This window comes from Pipistrellus kuhlii, unplaced genomic scaffold (assembly GCF_014108245.1).
Source record: "Pipistrellus kuhlii isolate mPipKuh1 unplaced genomic scaffold, mPipKuh1.p scaffold_m20_p_9, whole genome shotgun sequence".
Classification (NCBI taxonomy): Eukaryota; Metazoa; Chordata; class Mammalia; order Chiroptera; family Vespertilionidae; genus Pipistrellus; species Pipistrellus kuhlii.
In genome coordinates, this window is record NW_023425595.1 from 66634628 (window position 1) to 66654121 (window position 19494).

At 41.8% G+C, this 19494-nt stretch overlaps 1 protein-coding gene and 1 pseudogene across 5 annotated transcripts in view; one reads left to right on the forward strand and one right to left on the reverse strand.

Moving 5' to 3' along the window:
• The window catches only part of RNF214 (ring finger protein 214), a 34575-nt gene that overhangs the window by 987 nt on the left and 14094 nt on the right, over positions 1–19494 (forward strand). The window contains exons 2-6 of one of the 5 annotated variants that reach the window (XM_036427030.2): positions 867–979; positions 4162–4672; positions 5150–5209; positions 9771–9911; positions 14275–14414. In XM_036427030.2, the coding sequence (XP_036282923.1) occupies positions 870–979; positions 4162–4672; positions 5150–5209; positions 9771–9911; positions 14275–14414 (962 nt within the window). In that variant the 5' untranslated portion in view covers positions 867–869. Of the gene's footprint in view, positions 1–851; positions 980–4161; positions 4673–5149; positions 5210–9770; positions 9912–14274; positions 14415–19494 lie in introns of those variants that run through there. The other 4 variants (XM_036427035.2, XM_036427034.2, XM_036427036.2 and 1 more) reach the window with 4 other exon arrangements.
• On the reverse strand, positions 6714–7450 carry LOC118712840 (annotated as a pseudogene).

Genomic DNA, 19494 nt, shown 5'->3' on the forward strand with positions numbered 1-19494 from the left:
CTCTTGCACCCCTGTAGTAACTTGGAAGGACCTGTCATCGGTCAGTGGTTATCAGACGTACCCCTCCCTGGGGAGCGCGCTGACAGTAAAAGATACTTGGGTTGCCCAATACAACATTGCTTTTCCTTAAAACTTCTCTTACATTAATGGAGAATGCTTTTAATTAACAGCAATAAAATGATTTTAAACAGTATTGTTGATACCAGGCCAAAAATTGCATCCTTTGTAAATGGTATTAGGCAAGGTGGGTGTGTGGGCCATTTGAAAGATTCTCCCTGGCTCTAGTTTGATGTTCTAAAGCAGTGTTTTTCAACCTTTTTTGGGCAAAGGCACACTTGTTTCATGAAAAAAATCGCGAGGCACACCACCATTAGAAAATGTTAAAAAATTTAACTCTGTGCCTATATTGACTATATATAAAGTAATTCTCTTGAATAGGAATCAAATAAACACAAAGAAAGTTTTTTATAATTACTTTATTATGAAATATTAAGTAAACAAAATAGTGAAAAATTATAAAATTCTTGTCTTGTCTGCACCTACGGCACACCAGGCAACATCTAGTGTGCCGCGGAACAGCGGTTGAAAAACGCTGTTCTAAAGGACTGCATTTCTGCCAAAAGTGAAAAGAGCTTTGCACACCCTCCTAGGTATTTACATAAATATGGTGGCTCCTGAGGATTGATTGGCTGGGACCTGTTTGCCTATGATGGCTAATACCAGTGCTGTAGAATAAACACTCAGGTGTTTCTCCCGGAGCCAACTTTCTTTCCCCGGAAAATTGTTGTGTGGACATTCTGAGGGCAGAAGAACATTATTTTTAAAACGTGAAGCCAGTAGCCTGTCATTTGTTTCTGGATGTACAGAGCATGATGGCAGCGTCCGAGGTAGCTGGTGTGGCCAATGCCCCCAATCCTCCGGAACCCTCCTCTAGTCCCTGTGCTTCCAAATCAGAAGAAGGTCTGCTAGATGGTCTAAGGTAAGGTAGGGGTTCTTGACTTGGAAGATTTTTTTTTGGGGGGGGGGGTTGGGTAAGGGCCTCTTACAGAAGTGTAGCTGGTCTTTCCTCTTTCTGGCTTTAGTAGCACTGTGCTAGATTAAGCTTTTTAAAGGTAAGGACTAGTTGATCTGTGTTTGTATTTCTTTTTTAAAAAAAAATATTTTATTGATTTTGTACAGAGAGGAAGGGAGAGAGATAGAGAGTTAGAGACATCGATGAGAGATGTGCCTGCAACCAAGGTACGTGCCCTTGACCGGAATCGAACCCGGGACCCTTCAGTCCCCAAGCCAACGCTCGATCCATTGAGCCAAACCGGTTTCGGCTATGTTTGTATTTCTAACAGTGTCTGACGCTCAGCAGACATGAGAACATTTGTTGACGGAATACAGGTGGTCAAACTCATCCAAAAGTGAGAGTATATCCTCATTCTATCCTACATGGATTATATGCTCACTTAAGTATGTGTTTGTATATTATACATATGTATATTCACATATGCATCTTCTATATAACATATATACTCACAGGTACACACATGTGTGTGTATATATATAGAGTTAATTATGAGTTTGTGTTTATATATCTGTGTCTATAGATAGCTTTGGTAATATGGCTTACTGCTTTATGTATATACTAGAGGCCCAATGCATGAAATACGTGCAAGAATAGGCCTGCCTTCCCCTGGCTGCCGGCGCTGGCTTCCCTCTGGCACCCAGGACCCAGGCTTCCCTCAGGCCACCGGCAGGCACCTGAGACCCATGCTTCCTTCGAAGCCCCGGTTTCGTCCATCCAAAAGGTCGTCTGGAAGGACATCTGATTTAATTAGCATATTACACTTTTATTATAGATTTTGCCTTCCATGTGAACTCTTGAGGGATGGATTATGATTACCCAACCATCTATGTTACTTTGCTTGGCACAGTGTATGTATAGGGTTGCATTAACTTGACCGTATAGTCTATTTTAGCTCTTTTCTAGAGTACATAGGACTTAACACAATATATAATACTGTACTAACAGCTTTATATATATTAACACATTTAATCCTCCCAACAATACCAGGAGGTAGGTGCTAATATTATTCCCATTTACAGGTGAGGAAACTGAGACGCAGAGGTTAGTAACTTGCCCTAGGTTACCAAGCTACGTTGGAGTCAGGGTTTGAACCCAGGCTTGTCTGGTTCCAGAGTACCCATGCAAATATTTGTTTAAATGAACAGAAGTTTGCTAGTGAATGGGTAATGGGGCAAATGTTAAGTAAGCCTAATCATAAACTTGGATCTTCATTTTATAAATAAAATCAGCCACATACTGCTAGTAATGATATTACCAGTTAAGGTTTATTGAGTGTTTACTATGTGCCAGGCACTGTACTAAACACTTAAGTAACATTGTCTCATGTAATCCTCACATATTTGTAATAGGTAAGTAGCATTTTAAAAATGAAGTAATTTGCCCAGAGTCAAACAGCTACTAAACAGAGTCAGCATTCCATCCAGTTACGGCACATGCCCAAATTTGTAATCAGGTGCCCCCTCGTCCCTCAGTTAACTCCCAGCACGGAATCAGCTCGGAGCATTTATAGATTTTCATAATGTAAGATGCTCTCTCAGTTGTTTTATTTTAATTTAATTTTATTTATTTTTTTAAATATATATTTTATTGATTTTACACAGAGAGGAATTGAGAGGGACAGAGAGTTAGAAACGCCAATGAGAGAGAAACATCAACCAGCTGCCTCTTGCACATCCCCCACCGGGGATGTGCCCGCAACCAAGGTACATGCCCTTGACCAGAATCGAACCCAGGACCTTTCAGTCCGCAGGCCGACGCTCTACCACTGAGCCAAACCGGTCCCAGTTCAGTTGTTTTATTTTGAACAGCAAGTACTGTTAAGGAAAGCAAGGATAGTGAGCCGATTCCTCATTCTAGTGTGCGGTGCTTGAGGACATCAGTTGACAAAGCCAGTTTTTAAAAAAAAGAAATTTAACACAGATTTAGTCATTCCTGGATGAAAAATTTGTAGTTGTGAATGTTGGATATCACTGTAAATAGGTTTTAAAGATCTCTTTAAAAACCAATATGTTGCCCTGGTTGGTGTTGCTCAGTGCTTAGTGTGTCGGCCAGTATACGCACCAAAGGGTGGCAGGTTCAGTATCCGGTCAAGGGCACATACTTGGGTTGCAGGTTCGATCCCTGGCCCTGGTCCGGGTGTATGCAGGAGGCAACCCATCTCTCTCCCTCCATCCCTCTCTCCTTCCCTCCTTTCCTCTCTCTCTGAAAGTCAATGGAAAGAATATTCTTGGGTGGGATTAACAAACAATAACAACAAAAACACAATATGTTAAGTCTGTGATAAACAATAAAACAACTCTCCCAGTGTTGTACATGTATGTACTTGTCTGGGATAAAATTTCTATTGACAGCTTCAGTTTTGGATTCAAACGTGTTTGTATCTCACACAGCCTGAAGAAAACTCTGCTCTGGAAAACTCCAAGAACCTAAAAAGTGGTTCTGGTCAGAGATCTGTATAATGAGTTTGAATGAAAATTACTTTTGTGAAACTTGAGAGTGGAATAAAAACTTACTAAATTGATGTTTTATTAAAATATATGTAACTAAATTAATACATGTAACTAAATGAAATATTCTAACTAGCATTAGGCTATTTCCTCTGAAAATTATTCAACTTGTCCCTCAAAGATTTTTGGATTTTCAGTCACTTATGTGTCATCAATAACGAGACTGTCTCTAGAATCTAGGTTCTTTTTTAAAAAAATAGATACTTTTATAGACTTGAGAGAGAGGGAGAGTGAGAGAAACATCAATGTGAGAGAAAAACATTGATCGACTGCCTCCTGCATGCCCCTTACTGGGGATCAAGCCCAAAACCTGGGCATGTGTCCTGACTGGGAATTGAACTGGCAACCAACTGAGCCACACCAGCTGGGGCCAGAATCCAGGTTCTTAACCACCAAGCTATGCTCCCTGCATGTGGGATAAAATCTCTGGGTAGAAAGGAAATTCCTTTTCATTTTGATAACTTGAGGGGTTTATATAGTCCAGTTTTGTTCTCTTAGTGATTGTGTTAGAAGTATTGTGTATTTCACCCTCTTTAAGACTGGGTGAAGAGAGAAACTTTTTGTCTTGTGTTTTGGCAGCCCCAAAGACCCTGCACAGAAGCACAAGAACTCACCTCCGTCAAGTGTAAGTAGCCAAACGGTAACCAAGGAGAATAACAGAAATGTCCATTTGGAACAACCAGAGCAGAATCCTGGTTCGTCAGCAGGTGACACCTCAGCAGCACACCAGGCGGTTTTAGGAGAGAACTTGATAGCCACAGACCTTGGTCTTTCTGGCGCTGGGTCTCAGTCTGATTTGAAGGACGTGGCCAGCACAGCAGGAGAGGAGGGGAATCCGTGCCTCGGGGAGAGCCTCCATCCTGTCACTCGGTCTCTTAAGGCAGGGGGCCATGCAAAGCAACATGCCTCCGGGAATTGTCCTGAAGAGAAGTCCCCACAAGCCTCCATCCTAAAGGAAGGGAGCAGGGACACAGGCTTGGATTTCCGACCTGTAGTACCTCCAGCAAATGGGGTTGAAGGAGTCAGAGTGGATCAGGATGATGATCAGGATAGCTCTTCCCTGAAGCTTTCTCAGAACATTGCTGTACAGGTCAAGTATCAAAGTTTCTACTATTACAATGGAATTTGGGCTTTTTTATTTATTTATTTATTTTTAGGAAAGGGACATTTCTTCATGGTTGGTGGAGACTACTGTTTATCTTTTTTTTTTATTGGCAGCTGCATACTATTTCCTTTGGTGCTATGTGATGGCTTCATCCTGGTGTCCAAGAAATAGTAAAGCCAGGAGCCATTGCCTAATTGTGGTGACTAGGAACCTGACAGGCTCCACGTAATGTCTCTCGCTGAGTAATGATGAGTGTAGCCTCTGCATCTGGGCGTTCTGGGGGCTAAGTGCTTCCTGCAGGGTGCACGTCAGCATCCATTACCAGAGCGGCAGTGCTGCTCTTGCTGTGCAGCCAACATGTTGGCCTCTTCGTTGCACAGATTTTAGGTGAAAGTAGGAGAGCAATTCTCTCTTTTCAAATGCCACTGACCAGTTCTGAGTATGCTGTTTCTGTCTTTGTAGACTGACTTTAAGACAGCTGAGTCAGAGGTAAACACAGATCAAGATATTGAAAAGAATCTGGTAAGTCTTTGAACTGTCATTGTTGATATATGAATGTATTAATGCAGAAGATCCAGTCATGTGACCTCAGTCAGAAAAGATGCAGGAGTCACCTTTATAAAATTCCCGACGTTAGTTAGCTAACTTCTACTTGATCACTTCCAGAGATCAAGTTCACAAAGCAGCCTGTTGCATTTTTATTTTTTAAAATACGTTTTTATTGATTTCAGAGAGGAAGGGAGCAGGAGAGAGAGATAGAAACATCAATGATGAGAGAGAATCATTGATCGGCTACCTCCTACACACCCTCCCCCCCACTGGGGATGGAGCCTGCAACCCAGGCATGTGCCCTTGACTGGAATCGAACCCGGGACTCTTCAGTCCGCAGGCCAATGCTCTATCCACTGAGCCAAACCGGTTAGGGCATGTTGCATTTTTAAAATAGCTCTTAATGTGATATCTCATTCTGGGATAAGGACAGAACCTCTAAAACTTGTAATTTTTCCTTGAGCTACGTAAAGTAAATCTAAATCCTCTTTTGCTTGCTAACCCTACGTATTTTTTTCGAGGGGGAAGTGCGCTCCCTCGGTGTATGCCCTGGAAGGTTCTCCCGTGGACCCGCAGAACCTTCCCCGGCCGGTGGTGCTGGAGGAACACGGTGGCGACTGTGTGAACTGATGACAGAGCTGGACTGGCATCCGCCGGGGAGGCTGGTCTCCAGCTGACCTGCATTTCCAGAGCTGTCCAGGAATCTGGTCTCCTGGTTCAAAAGCAATGTGACCAAGATTCTGAGGACACCTTAGCCAAGCTGCAAGCTGAGGCTCCTTCCAAAAGCCTTGCTGAGACAGCCAAGGAAGCCGAGGAGGATTGAATTCAAGAGCTATTTGCTAGATCTTGTTCCAGGTACTTGGGACACAGCAGAGAACAAAACTAAGGTCCCTGCCTTCATGGAGCTTATAGTCTAGTGTTTAGGACCACTTTGCCTGCACACTGTGACCCTGGACAAGTCATGGCACTTCTCTGCTCCCCTGGCCCTCAGCTACCTGATGCTGAAAGAAGTGGGCCCAGCCCAGCTGGTGTGGCTCTGGTTGAGCATCGACCTATGGACCAAGATTCCTGGTCAGGATACATGCTTGGGTTGCAGCCTCAATCCCCAGGAGGGAACCTACAGGAGGCAGCCAATCAATGATTATCTCCACCATTGATGTTTCTATCTCCCTCTCCCTCTCTGAAATCAATCAAAATATATTTTAAAAAGAAAGAAGTGGGCCCAGCCCAGACATGGGTAACATGTCTGGTACACTATAGATGCCAAACAGACACCCCCCTAACAACCTCCCACCCAAAAAAAAGTAGATGGGGTTGGAAGTTGACTTTTTAAAAAATATATAAATTTTTTGATTTTTTAACAGAGAGCAAGAGGGATAGAGAATTAGAAACATTGATCAGCTGACTCCTGCACACTCCCTACTGGGTATGTGCCCGCAACCAAGGTACATGCCCTTGACCGGAATTGAACCTGGGACCCTTCAGTCCGCAGGCCGATGCTCTGTCCACTGAGCCAAACCAGTTAGGGCTAGAAGTTGGCTTTTAATAACAAAGGAGAGGGAGGAGGGCAGATGGAGTACAGGCGAGTGGTCTGGCATGCTGCCGCACTGGGGCCAGCTGTCTACGCAAGCTATTGCTGCTGCTGCACCTTCGTGGCTGCCTTGCTGGCGAGGTCCTGGGCCTCTTTGTGCTGCCAGTGCCGTTCTCTGCCCCCTCCTCGGCTTCCTTGGCTGTCTCAGCAAGGCTTTTGGAAGGAGCCTCAGCTTGCAGCTTGGCCAAGGTGTCCTCAGAATCTTGGTCACATGGCTCTTGAACCAGGAGACCAGATTCCTGGACAGCTCTGGAAATGGCAGGTCAGCTGGAGACCAGCCTCCCCAGCGGATGTCAGTCCAGCTCTGTCATCAGTTTACACAGTCGCCACCGTGTTCCTCCAGCACCACCGGCCGGTGTGGCTGATGTTCAGGGAAGGTGGTCCTGCTCTGGTTCTGCGGGTCCACAGGAGGGTCTTCCAGGGCATACACCGAGGGAGCAGTGTTGGCAGGAAATAGTCGGTTGGCCCAGCAGGAGTCTCTGGGGCAGGGGTCACCTCCCTGTGCACTGTGTCTTCCGCAGGACATGTTTGCTGTAGGGATTCGGATACCACTGCCAGAAGGCAGAGAACACTTGGTCCAAGGAACTCCAGAGCATGCTGTGGCCCAGAACATACTCCGCCATCGTCCCCAGTCGGGGCTGGCACTGCATCAGGGTGCAGGGGCTGGGGGGTGGAGCCATGCGGAGGCGGCACACACCACCAGGCTTGAAGCTCAGTCACCACTCTTCAGTGCCCACCGGCTGCTGTCACCATGAGAAGTTGTCCAATCGCCTTACTTACTTTTGAAGGTTTTCCCCTGCTTCTTCCTCTTAGCTCTCAGATCTGAAGTTTTCAGGTGAAACATTCTCCAGATGTTTTTAACATTTAAAAAAATATATATAATATGTTTTCAGTCCTTTCATCACTCTGGTTACCTTTCACCTAGACATCTTCCACCTTATCAGTGTTTCTTTTGAAATGTGATCCTGAGAACAAAATGTAATAATCCAGACAGACTATAATTAGTTCACAATACAATGAGCCTCCCGTTCTCTAACTCTCATGTTAGTCACTGTTTCTTAAGCTGTTGGTTTATTTTGGCAGTCTTGTCACAGTGTTGAGCTTTCAGTCAAATGCCATCAAGTCTCGTGTATTATATAGTTGTATCTGCCCATTTTATTCCTAGGTAATTAGTTTTTGAAATTAAGAGAACTTCACATTTATCTCTGCTAAACTATTAGGTCCTCTTGATTTTGTGGCAAAAACTTCCACCCCTTTAGTGAATGTATAGCTAGTGTATATTTTTCAAGAGGAAGGATAATGCTAGGAAAGCACCCTGGGGTTAGATAGAGGTCTATAGGGGAAGATGAGCTAATTGAGTGGAGAAAGTAAAAGTACTTGTATTAACCAGATAAGAGTGAATATGTGGAGCATGTTGAAGTACTTGAGGGGCAAATGGGAATAAAAAGTTATTGGAATGCATTAATCAGATGATGCCAATGAAAACTTTTAACTAGAGAGTAGCAACTCAGGAGTTATTAATAACGGGCAATGAAAAGATCCCAGAGACTAGAGGCCTCATGGAGATGTGCTGTGTAGAAGAGAACCTCTAGAGAGGGGGAGAAGTCATCGTTTATTGAGCACTTATGTAATCAGTTTACTTACATAGAGTATTTACTTTGTCCCCATAGTTTGATGTGGGGTTTGGATGACCATATAGCAATTTAATGGGCCAACTAAAGTTTTAAATACACTTTAGTATTAATCTGAACAGGGTGGAATCTGGCAGGCAATTGGGCCAAAAGAGGCCCAGAGTTGTGTTTTATTTGGTTGTATTTTTCTTTAAAAAAGGCAGTGGGCCCTAGCTGGTTTGGCTCAGTGGATAGAGCATTGGCCTGCACACTGAAGGGTTCCTGGTTCAGTTCTGGTCAAGGACACATGCCTGGGTTGCAGGCTCAACCCCCAGTAGGGAGCATGCAGGAGGCAGCCAATCAGTGATTCTCATTATCGATGTTTCTATTTCTCCCTCTCCCTTCCCTCTGAAATTAATTTAAAAAAATATATTTTCAGGCATAAAACTTAGTTGCAATTCAAGATACTGGGCTCCAGTTTTATTTGCTATTCTTTTCATGCGTTTATGGCAATTGCCCACTATCTTATACCGCTGGGTTTTAAATTGATCCTCTTTAAGTTTTAGTGCCCCTCTGAAAGGTAACCACAACTTTTCTTGATTTACTGATTTGAAGGAGGCAGAGCTGAACTGTGGTCCTTGCTTCTGCTCCCTACTTTATATGAGAGCTTGCTGGTTTGCTCAGTCTGAATCCCAAGTTCCCTAGACCTCTTTGTGAGTTTGTAAGTTTTCAGAGCTAATGATGTAAAAATCCTGTTTCTGTATGCATTTTGGTAGGTGACGTGTTCTTTGTTTTTGCCCATTCTTCAAGGATGATAAAGTGCCTCCTTCCTCTTATTTCCTAGAGCAGGGCTTGGCAAACTTTTTATCTAAAGGGTCAGATGATAAATGTCTTAGGCTTCATGTATGTGCTCTGTTCTAACATTCCACTTTGCCATTGTAGTGTGAAATCAGCTTTTAAGCCATTGACGATGGTGTGTTTCTATAAAACTTTTATCTACAAAAACAGGCAATGACTGGATTTGGTCCACAGGCCATGGATTGCCAACTCCTGTGTTAGAACTTCCTGTGATGGTGGAAATATTCTGTGTGCTGACTAATATGGTAGCCACCAGTCATGTGCCCCTTTGAGCACTTGGAATGTGGCGAGGTGACTGAGGGGCTGGATTTTTAAAAAAAATTATTTTAATTAGTTTAGGTTAACACAGCCACACACGGCTAGTAGCTGCAGTTTTGGACACTAGAGCTCCACACAGTGCCTTGAGCAGGTGTCTGGTGAGTGTTTCCTGCAATTAGGTTGGGGAATTACACTTTCCTTCTGTTGTTACCAATAGGATAAAATGATGACAGAGAGAACCCTGTTGAAGGAACGTTACCAGGAGGTCCTGGACAAGCAGAGGCAAGTGGAGAATCAGCTCCAAGTGCAACTCAAGCAACTTCAGCAAAGGAGAGAAGAAGAAATGAAGAACCACCAGGTTTTCTGTTTATGTTAAAGTTGTCAATGAGTAAAGCTATAGTCCCTAATCAAACTTTAATTTTGTTTCCAAGTTAATAGAAATAGAACAGTAGTATTTACTTTTTTAATGGTTATCATTAAATTTTAAGGATAAAAATAATCTTTGAGGACATCTTTTTAAAACTCTCACTTCTGCCGGAACCAGTTTGGCTCAGCGGTAGAGCGTTGGTCTGCGGACTGAAAGGTCCCAGGTTCCATTCCGGTCAAGGGCATGTATGTTGGTTGCGGGCACATCCCCAGTAGGGGGTGCGCAAGAGGCAGCTAGTTGATGTTTCTCATCGACGTTTCTAGCTCTCTATCTCTCCCTTTCTCTCTGTAAAAAATCAATAAAATATATTTTTTAAAACTCTCACTTCTGTTTTAGTTCAGAGAGAAAAGGATTATTTACTTAATATAGTTTGTTGGCATATTGATGGTCTGTTTAGGAAATAATTTGATTAGACTCATATCACATATTTAAAAATACAATTGTAGATGGATTAAAAATCCACATATAAAAAGTGAAAAACCTTTCAAATTAGAAAAAAATTTAGGAATATATATAGACATTTAGCATATTAGCCATATATGGCTAATATGCTAAATGTCTGTCCAGGTAATGATGTCATGTACCAATGCCTGGCCTCCCCTCCCTAGAGATGACTAGCCTCCTTGCAGTTTCTTTCTTTTTTTTTTTTTTTAATATATTTTATTGAATTTTTACAGAGAGGAAGGGAGAGGGATAGTCACAAACATCGATGAGAGAGAAACATCGATCAGCTGCCTCCTGCACACCCCCAGCTGGGGATGTGCCCACAACCAAGGTACATGCCCTTGACCGGAATCGAACCTGGGACCTTTCAGTCTGCAGGCCAATGCTCTATCCACTGAGCCAAACCGGTTTTGGCTCCTTGCAGTTTCTTCAGCCCAGGAACACAACTTGCTTTATAGCCAGGTGGAAATATTTCACACTGTAACCAAATGTCTGTGAATTGTTTTTCCATGCCTCATCTCATTTGATCCTCACAGTAGTCCTGGAGTAGGTACAGGTGATGCTTCAAACAACTGAGTCACACCAGCCAGGGCTATTTGTATCTTCAATTGCTAGATAGGAGACTCGGTGAAATCCTATTTTCTTTCCATTAGCCGAAAAATGGAGATTTAGAAAGCTTAGAAACTTGACCTGATTGAAAAGAAGTAACAAATGGGTGGACTCTGAAAATGACTTCAGGCTTTTTCACTGAACAGAATATAGTCAAACACTGCTGCAGTTAAATATTTTACCCATTGTTCTCCCTGCGTGATCTACAATAATAATCTACTTTGTGTTGATATTTACTGCTGTGTTGCTGAAAATTACCTGAAAGAGAAGTTGGGGTACTTCACTGGGCTGGAAAATTTTTAGCTAAATTAGAAAGCAGCTCTAATTAAACAAGTTTATTCTATATCTATAAAAGGCTAAGTTGAGACACATATAAAGCCCTTGCTAGTGCCAATTGGACGCTTGTGTTTCTGTCATTGTCAATTGTGAATTTGGTTGACACTTCTATTATAGAGAAGGGGCATATAGTGATATTAAAATATTTCTTCTAATTAACTTCCTTTGAATGTGCATGAATTTGTGCACCAAGTCACGAGTGTGTGTGTGTGTGTGTGTATAAAAAAAAAAAAAAAATCTCAAGTTGCAAGAGATCATTTTAAGCCAGGCAGAAAACCCAGAAGCCTCAAAACACTTAATTATATGTAATTTAAAACTTTTAATACAGTGAAGGACACAAAAAGTAAAAAAGATCAATGTTAGGCTAAGAGAAAATATTTGTATTACATCTGATGAAGGATTTAATATCCATGACATTCTGAGATTCAGGTAAGTTCATGGTAAAAGTCACATAATCTGCAGAAAACCAGGGAGGGTTATTATATTACAATAGTTCTCTATTGCTGCTGTAACAAATTATCATGAGTTAGTGGCTTAATTTATAGATCAGAAGACCAACATGGGCATCACCAGGTGAAAATCAAGTTATTAGCAGCCTGTAACTGAGGTACCTTCCCTTGAGCAAAAATGAAACTGTGACCCTTTGGTGTCCAACCAGTAAGCACAATGGCCAGGGCAGGTTCTTCCTTTTAAAGACCCATGTTGTGATTAGATTGGGCCTACCCAGATAATCCAGGATTACCTTCCTATCTGAAGATTCTTCCCATGTCACATTTACAGTTTATTTTCCCATGGAAGGTAACAAGTTTCAGGGATTAGGATGAGGAAAAGCAAATAGGTAATAAGTTTATGAAAAGAAGCTCGGCCTCACTGGTATTCATTTACTCAGCAACTAATTTTTGAGTTCCTAATCTAGGCTCTGAAGTGGTGAACCAAACATAGTCTCTGCCTTCATCAAATAGTTATTATCGTTGGAGGAGGTGTAAAAACAAAGAATGGGAGTTAGGGCCCTAAGGGCATAGCTCAGTGCTTGAGTGTCAACCTATGGACCAGGAGGTCACAGTTTGATTCCTGGTCACTGTACATGTCAGGGTTGCGGGCTGGATCCCCAACGTAGGACATGCAGGAGGTAGCTGGTCAATGGTTCTCTCTTGTCATTGATGTTTCTCTCTTTCCCTCTCCCTTCCTCTCTGAAATCAATAAATACATATTAGAGAAAAAAAGAAAGAAAGAATGGGAGTTAGGGAAATGCTTATTATAATTATCGATAGTTACCATTCCTCCTCCACCAAGGGATTGGCAAAAATGAAATAAGTTGTCAAGTGTGAGGAAAAATGAACTCTTTTTCAGACATTAGTAGGAGTATGGATTGTTATAACCTTTTGGGAGATGTTATTAGGAATTATTGGTTAAAATTTAAAATTGGACCTAGCAATCTCAGTTTTATGAGAAATAGAAGTTTCTGTTTGAAAGTGTGCACATCTATAGTGTTTATCACACTCATAGTTACAAAAAAAGCTGGTTTCAACCTGATGGACTCTTGTCAGAGAATGTTCAAATTGCATATATGCACATTATAACATTTGCAGCTATCTTGAGTTAGATCTATGTTTATTGACATTATCTTCATTTCAAATGAAAAAGAAAGCAGGATACAGAATAACATATATAAAACAACTTCATTTAAGAAAACATACAGAAAAACAGTGAGATACATAAGTATACATGTGTTTGTTTGAGAATGGAGAAAAATATGAAAGCACAAAAAAATGCATTGATTACGTTGTGGATGGAATTGGTGTGAATTAGGGAGTGACTTTATCACTTTTTTTGTGTGGTGGTCCATCTTAAATTTTTTTTTTGTTTTGTTTGAAGTTTTACATATATTTCCTTTTCCCCCAATTGACACCCCCCCCCCCCCCAAGCCATTCCCACCCTGGGTAAGCCTCCGCTGCCCCCGTGTCTGTGTCCATTGGTTTTGCTAATATGCATGCATACAAGTCCTTTGGCTGTTCTTTAACCCCCCTACCTCCCTTGCCATTTGTCTCTGGCTCTATTTTTGTTCATCAAATTATGTTGATCATTATATCCTACATATGAGTGAGATCATGTGGTATTTATCTTTCAACTTTTTTACTTATTTATAATTTAACTTCATGTTAATATATATATATATATATATATATATATATATGTATATACACACACACATATATATTCCAATATATATGTATATATATACACACACTTATTTATATTTGTTAAATAATGAGAAAAAAAATAACCTCACATGTAATAAAATAAAACCATAACAAAACAAAACAAGACCATATTTGTTAAAAATAACAAATTCCCACTCTGTGCAAGAATACCTTTCTCAGCATTCTTGACTGGTTCATTTAGCCTTTATTTGAACACCAGTAATGGAGAGCTTATTGCTGTTCAAGTTTTTGAACAGTTAGAAATTCTTTCTACTCTTGAATTGAAATCTACTTTATTGTAACTGTCTTCCTTACATCTAAATACTGGCTTTAGGAGCCACTCATCAGCCAACTTCCTTCAAATCAACTTATTTATTTATTTTTATTATAGAGAGTAAGGGAGAAGGATAGAGAGTTAGAAACATCGATGAGAGAGAAACATCCATCAGCTGCCTCCTACACTCTCCCTACTGGGGATGTGCCGGCAACCAAGGTACATGCCCTTGACCGGAAACAAACCTGGGACCTTGCAGTCCACAGGCCGACGCTCTATCCACTGAGCCAAACCAGTTAAGGCTTCAATTCAATTTTAGTTTATTAAATTCAATATGTTAAATTGTGATACTTGAAAATAACTTTCAGACCAAAAGAACTAATTTTTTTCCTTCTTTGTTTGTATGTGACTGTAATTATGTGGAACTCAGGAGATATTAAAAGCTATCCAGGATGTAACAATAAAACGAGAAGAAACAAAGAAGAAGATAGAGAAAGAAAAGAAAGAGTTTTTGCAGAAGGAGCAGGATCTGAAAGCTGAAATTGAGAAACTTTGTGAGAAGGGCAGAAGGTAAATGATGTTATCTTCTATACTAATAAAAAGTAACATGCTAATTAGATCGGGAAACCTTCCTGACAAAGCCAGGGGACTCAAATGGCCCTCAGCCCCTCACCAAGGAAGGCCATGCCCCCAGCGGGGGCTCCCACCTCAAAGGGGATGTGGCCAGCCTGAAAACAGCGTTCAGCCCCTCACCCTGGCTGGCCACAGCCCCCAGCGGGGTCCTCCACCCCAATGGGGTCATGGCTGGCCTGCAAACCACCCCAGGTCCCTTGCCCAGGCTGGTCCCACCCCCCAAGGGGACCCCCACCCTGATCTGCGACCCCCTTCAGGGCAGACCGCCTGGCTCCCACCCGTGCACCAGGCCTCTGTCTATACTAATAAAAGGGTAATATGCTAATTAGACCGGATACCTTCTAGACAAAGCCGTGGTGGCAGGGCCACCATATAAGGACCATCAGGCCAGGAGGGGAGGGCATTTGGGTGTGATCAGGCTGGTGAAGGGGGCAGTTAGAGGCAAGCAGTACAGCTGGGGGGGCCAGTTGGGGGCAAGCAGGCTGGCAGTGGGGGGTTTGAGGGCAATCAGTCCAACATGGGGGCCAGTTGGGGGTGAGCAGGCTGGCGGGGGGGGGGCAGTTGGGGGCGAGCAGGCTGGCAATGGGGGCAGTTGGGGGCAAGCAGACCATCAAGGAGGGCAGTTGGGGGCAAGAAGGCCAGTGTGGGGGAGGGGCAGATGAGTGCAAGCAGGCCAGCAGGCAGAGTGGTTAGGGGCGATCAGGCAGGCAGGTAGGTAAACAGTTAGGAACCAGCATCCTGGATTTCAAGATGGATGTCCCCTGAGGGGTCCTAGATTGAAGAGGGTGCAGGCCGGGCTGAGGGACCACCCCCACCCCCACCCCCTGTGCAGGAGTTTCGTACACTGGGCCACTAATTAAGAATAAAAACCCTATGTGTATGTGCATAAGGGGCCATTCCTATTTGTATTTCTAGTTTCTTTCAGTCTAATTTTTATTTTAAATACAAGAACACAAATAAAAATCCTCTAATGAGTTTTAACTTTTCCAACACCCTATGTTAGAGTTAATAAAGGAACTTTCAGAGATTCATTAATACATGAAATAATAGCTGCTGATTGTTGGGTCCCGTTTGATTAATATTTTGATAGGCATCTACAATTTATTTTACTTGCTTTATAACCTGATTTTTTTTAAAGGTTCAGTCTATGAGAATACTTTGATTATATTTGTGATATTCAAAAGTAAATTTCTAATAGTTACACTCTAAGTTATTTGGAAAGAATTGTGTAGTGGATCTGTGTCCTCTTCTAGGTACTATAGCAAGAGTAAGATGGGCATAGGTTTTGATCACATTTTCTGTCTTTCAGGTTTCTTAGCTTGAGCTGTTTGGAAATCAAAATAGCTGTGAATACCATGATGACTTTATTTAAATTCTACTAAAATGTATTTTTGTTTATCAAGGAAATCTAATGTGTGAAAGAGCTAAGTGAAAAGTAGCAAGCTTATTTGCTAAATCATTTTCCAAGCATAAAAGATGATAATTGGGAAAGGTCAACATGAGAAAGAATGTTTATAGAAGAGGGCCTAAAGACCAATTAGTTCTGTGGAGAATCTAGTGATAATGATTAGAAGATGGGTTCATGATGATCCATATGGCCGCTATTATGAAAATGTATTACAAGCAGAACACTGTTCGAGGCTTTGTTGTCAATCCAAACAGCTACCACCTCTGCCCAACAACATGGCCTGTGCCATCGTCTTCATAGTCTCTGTAGGCACCTGTAAGCAACTTAGCAGCAGGTATCTTAAACGGCAGAAGGTGGGAAGGTGAGTCTGTAATTTTGAACTAAGCTCCATGAAAGATTTCCTTTTGGTGTGTACTCCATACACTACACATCTCTCTTCTTTACCATCTGATTGGATAGCTACAAATGGGGATTGGTAACTAACAGTTTGCTGCTTATAGTCTCAAGGATGCAGTTGGTTTTTTTAATGTTATGTCATACTTTCTGTCATTCTGTTGAATTTGGGGTTCATTTTTTCAGAAGTAGGGGAAGAAGTCTTTTGTGTGTATCTTTGTTCTAGCATTGGCGTATAGGTTTTATTTAGCATTTATTAAACAGGAATTGTGGGCACAAAGATTTTGGCCATTGTATTAGTATGCTCAGGCTCCCATAACCGAGAACCATAGACTGGATGGCTTAAACAGCAGAAACTTATTTTCTCATAGTTCCTGAGGCTTGAAGTCCAATGTCAAGATGCTGGCAGGGTTGAATTCTGGTGAGACCTCTCTTCTTGGTTTGCAGACCCAACTTCCTTCTTGTGTTCTCACATGGCCTTTCCTCTGCACGCACACTCCTGGTGTCTTGCTTCTTCCTATAAAGATACCAGTCCTATTGGATTATAACCCCTTCCTAATGACGTTATTTGATTTTAATTACCTCCTTAAACACCCTGTTTTCAAATGCAGTCACATCGGGGATTAGGCTTCAACATACAAACTTGTAGGGGGCACAATTAAGTCTATAACAGACATATTTGCCATTTGTAGCTCTTTCATGCATTTGGCTAACCTTTATTGAATATCTACTGTAAGTCAGACAGTATGGGTCTGGATAATCAAAAGCCCTCAAGGAGCTTATTGGTTAATAGGGGAAATAGGTAAATAAATGGATAATTACAAAATCACATAATGGTAATAGCATAATAAAGAAGCATGGGAAGGGGGAGTCAGAGAGGACTTTCCAGGGGAAATTATTCCAAAATTAAGTCTTAAAGGGGAAATAAGACCAGCAAGTGCAATGTATCATCCTTGGTTTGATCCTGCATTAAAGAAACTATAAAGGACATTTTGGAATAATTGGGAAAATTTGAATATAGGCTACATATTAGGTTATACTATCAGGGCTAAATATTTTGAATGTGATTATGGTATTTGTGATGTAGAAAGTTGTACTTGCTAAAGTTTTAGGGTTTAAATTTCAGGTGAATCAGAGAGAGAGATAAAATTAATGTGGCAAAAAAGTGTAATAACTGCTAAATCTAGAAAAAGGGCATCTTTGTTCATTGTACTATTCTATTAGTTTTTCTGTTGGTTTGAAATTTTGAAAGAAACATTTGCAGTGGTGGGAATTGGCCAGGCAAAGAATAGGAGAAAGACATTGCAGGCAGGGGGCCCTAGGGAGGTAGCAACAGATGTGAGGTGGAGAGGAATGAGTTACCAAAGTAGTTAGAAACCAGATCATAAAAGTCTTACTTGGTAGAGGGTTTGGGTGATGGAGATTTTGAAGGATTTTAAGGTGGGCAGGGTAACAAGGGATGAGATTTGCATTTTAGGTCTATGACTTTGACAGTTGGGAAGTGATTGGGATAGTACAGGGTACCCTTTAGAAGACCCGTTTGTCAGGACCGGGGTTAGAGTAATGGTGGCCCAAACTCAAATGGTATCAGTGGGGAGGCAAGAAATAAACATGTTTGCAAGATATTGGGGGTAGCACTAGTAGGTAGACAGGGAAAAGTTAGAGTAAGTAGTTGTGTGAGGCAGCAAATTCAGGTGTTTACCTATGCTATCATCTTGGTTTTTCCTGTTTTTTTAATTTTCTTTTTACTTTTTTAATATATTTTATTGATTTTTTACAGAGAGGAAGGGAGAGAGATAGAGAGCTAGAAACGTCGATGAGAGAGTAACATCGACCAGCTGCCTCTTGCACACCCCCTATCCGGGACAACCAAAGTACATGCCCTTGACTGGAATCGAACCCGGGACCTTTCAGTCTGCAGACCGACCTCTACCACTGAGCCAAACCGGTTTCGGCAAGGTTTCTTATTTTCTTATTGAGGCTTTTTGTAGCTCCCAATTTTATGGTAACTCTCTCTTTTTTTAATTTATTTTTGAGATAGTAACCCTGCAAGGTTTCTATCTCAGTTTTAGCCATCAGTATAGAACTGGCTGGGATTTGCCCTTCGACAAATAATCATTAAAAAAACAAAACAGGAAACTACTGTGATATTTACTACTTCCAAGTACTAGATTTTCTCCAGTTTTTGCCTGGTTCTTGTGTGTCCTGCAGTGCCTTCAAATAGATACTTCTTTACATTACGTTTAGAATTTATAGTTTTTGATCTGCAGGATGTTGGTGTGTTCAGAGCAACCCTGCCCTTATTGGAAGTGGGCCTCTCCAGATTTAGTTTTTAGGGGGCACGTCTGGTTTTACACGTTAGATGGGCCAAATTGCAGATAAATTGGAATCAGGAAGATAGAGTTTCAGCAAGATGTAAAGTGAGGACCTATCTGTGGCAAAGGAACCAAAGAGGGCTTTTCTGAGGCAGCGTGAGTGAGACGTGCGGATTGTTAGACAAAGGAGCATTGCCAGTGGGTGCCTGGGATGGTGAGCATTGGAAGTGGAGCAGGTTTAGGGAAGCACCTTTGAGGTAGAGGTTGTAAATTATTTTTATTTTGAACAGAGAAAGCCCTGGCTGGTGTGGCTCAGTTGGTTAAGTGTTGTCCCATGCTCTGAGAGTTTCCTGGTTAAATTCCCAGTCAGGGCTTGTGCCCAGGTTTTAGGCTCGATCTCCAGTAGGGAGTGTGCAGGCATCAGCCTTTCAATGTTTTTCTCTCATCAGTGTTTCTCCCTCTCCCTTCCTCTTTCTCTAAAATAAAAATAAAAGAATAAAACAAAAACATTTTTTAAAATAAGGCACAGAGAGAGAAGAAGAAAGGGAGTGGAGGAATGGAGTAAGGGAGAGAGAGACACAGAGAGAGAAAAGAACATTGATTAGTTGCTTCTTCATACACACTCCTAACTGGGGTCCGATCCTATAGCCTAGGTATGTGCCCTGACTGGGCATCGAAGCAGCAACCTTTTGGTGTGCAGGAGGAATCCAGTCAACTGAGCCACACTGGTCAGGACAATTTTTTTTAACTCAGTTTTATGGAGTGATAGGTTATATATGATAAAATTCACCCATTTTAAACGAGTTTTGACATATATGGTCATGTAGTTACCACCCCAATTATGGTGTAAAATAATTCCACTTTCCTACAGATTTCTTTCATGACTCTGGCGTCCATTGCC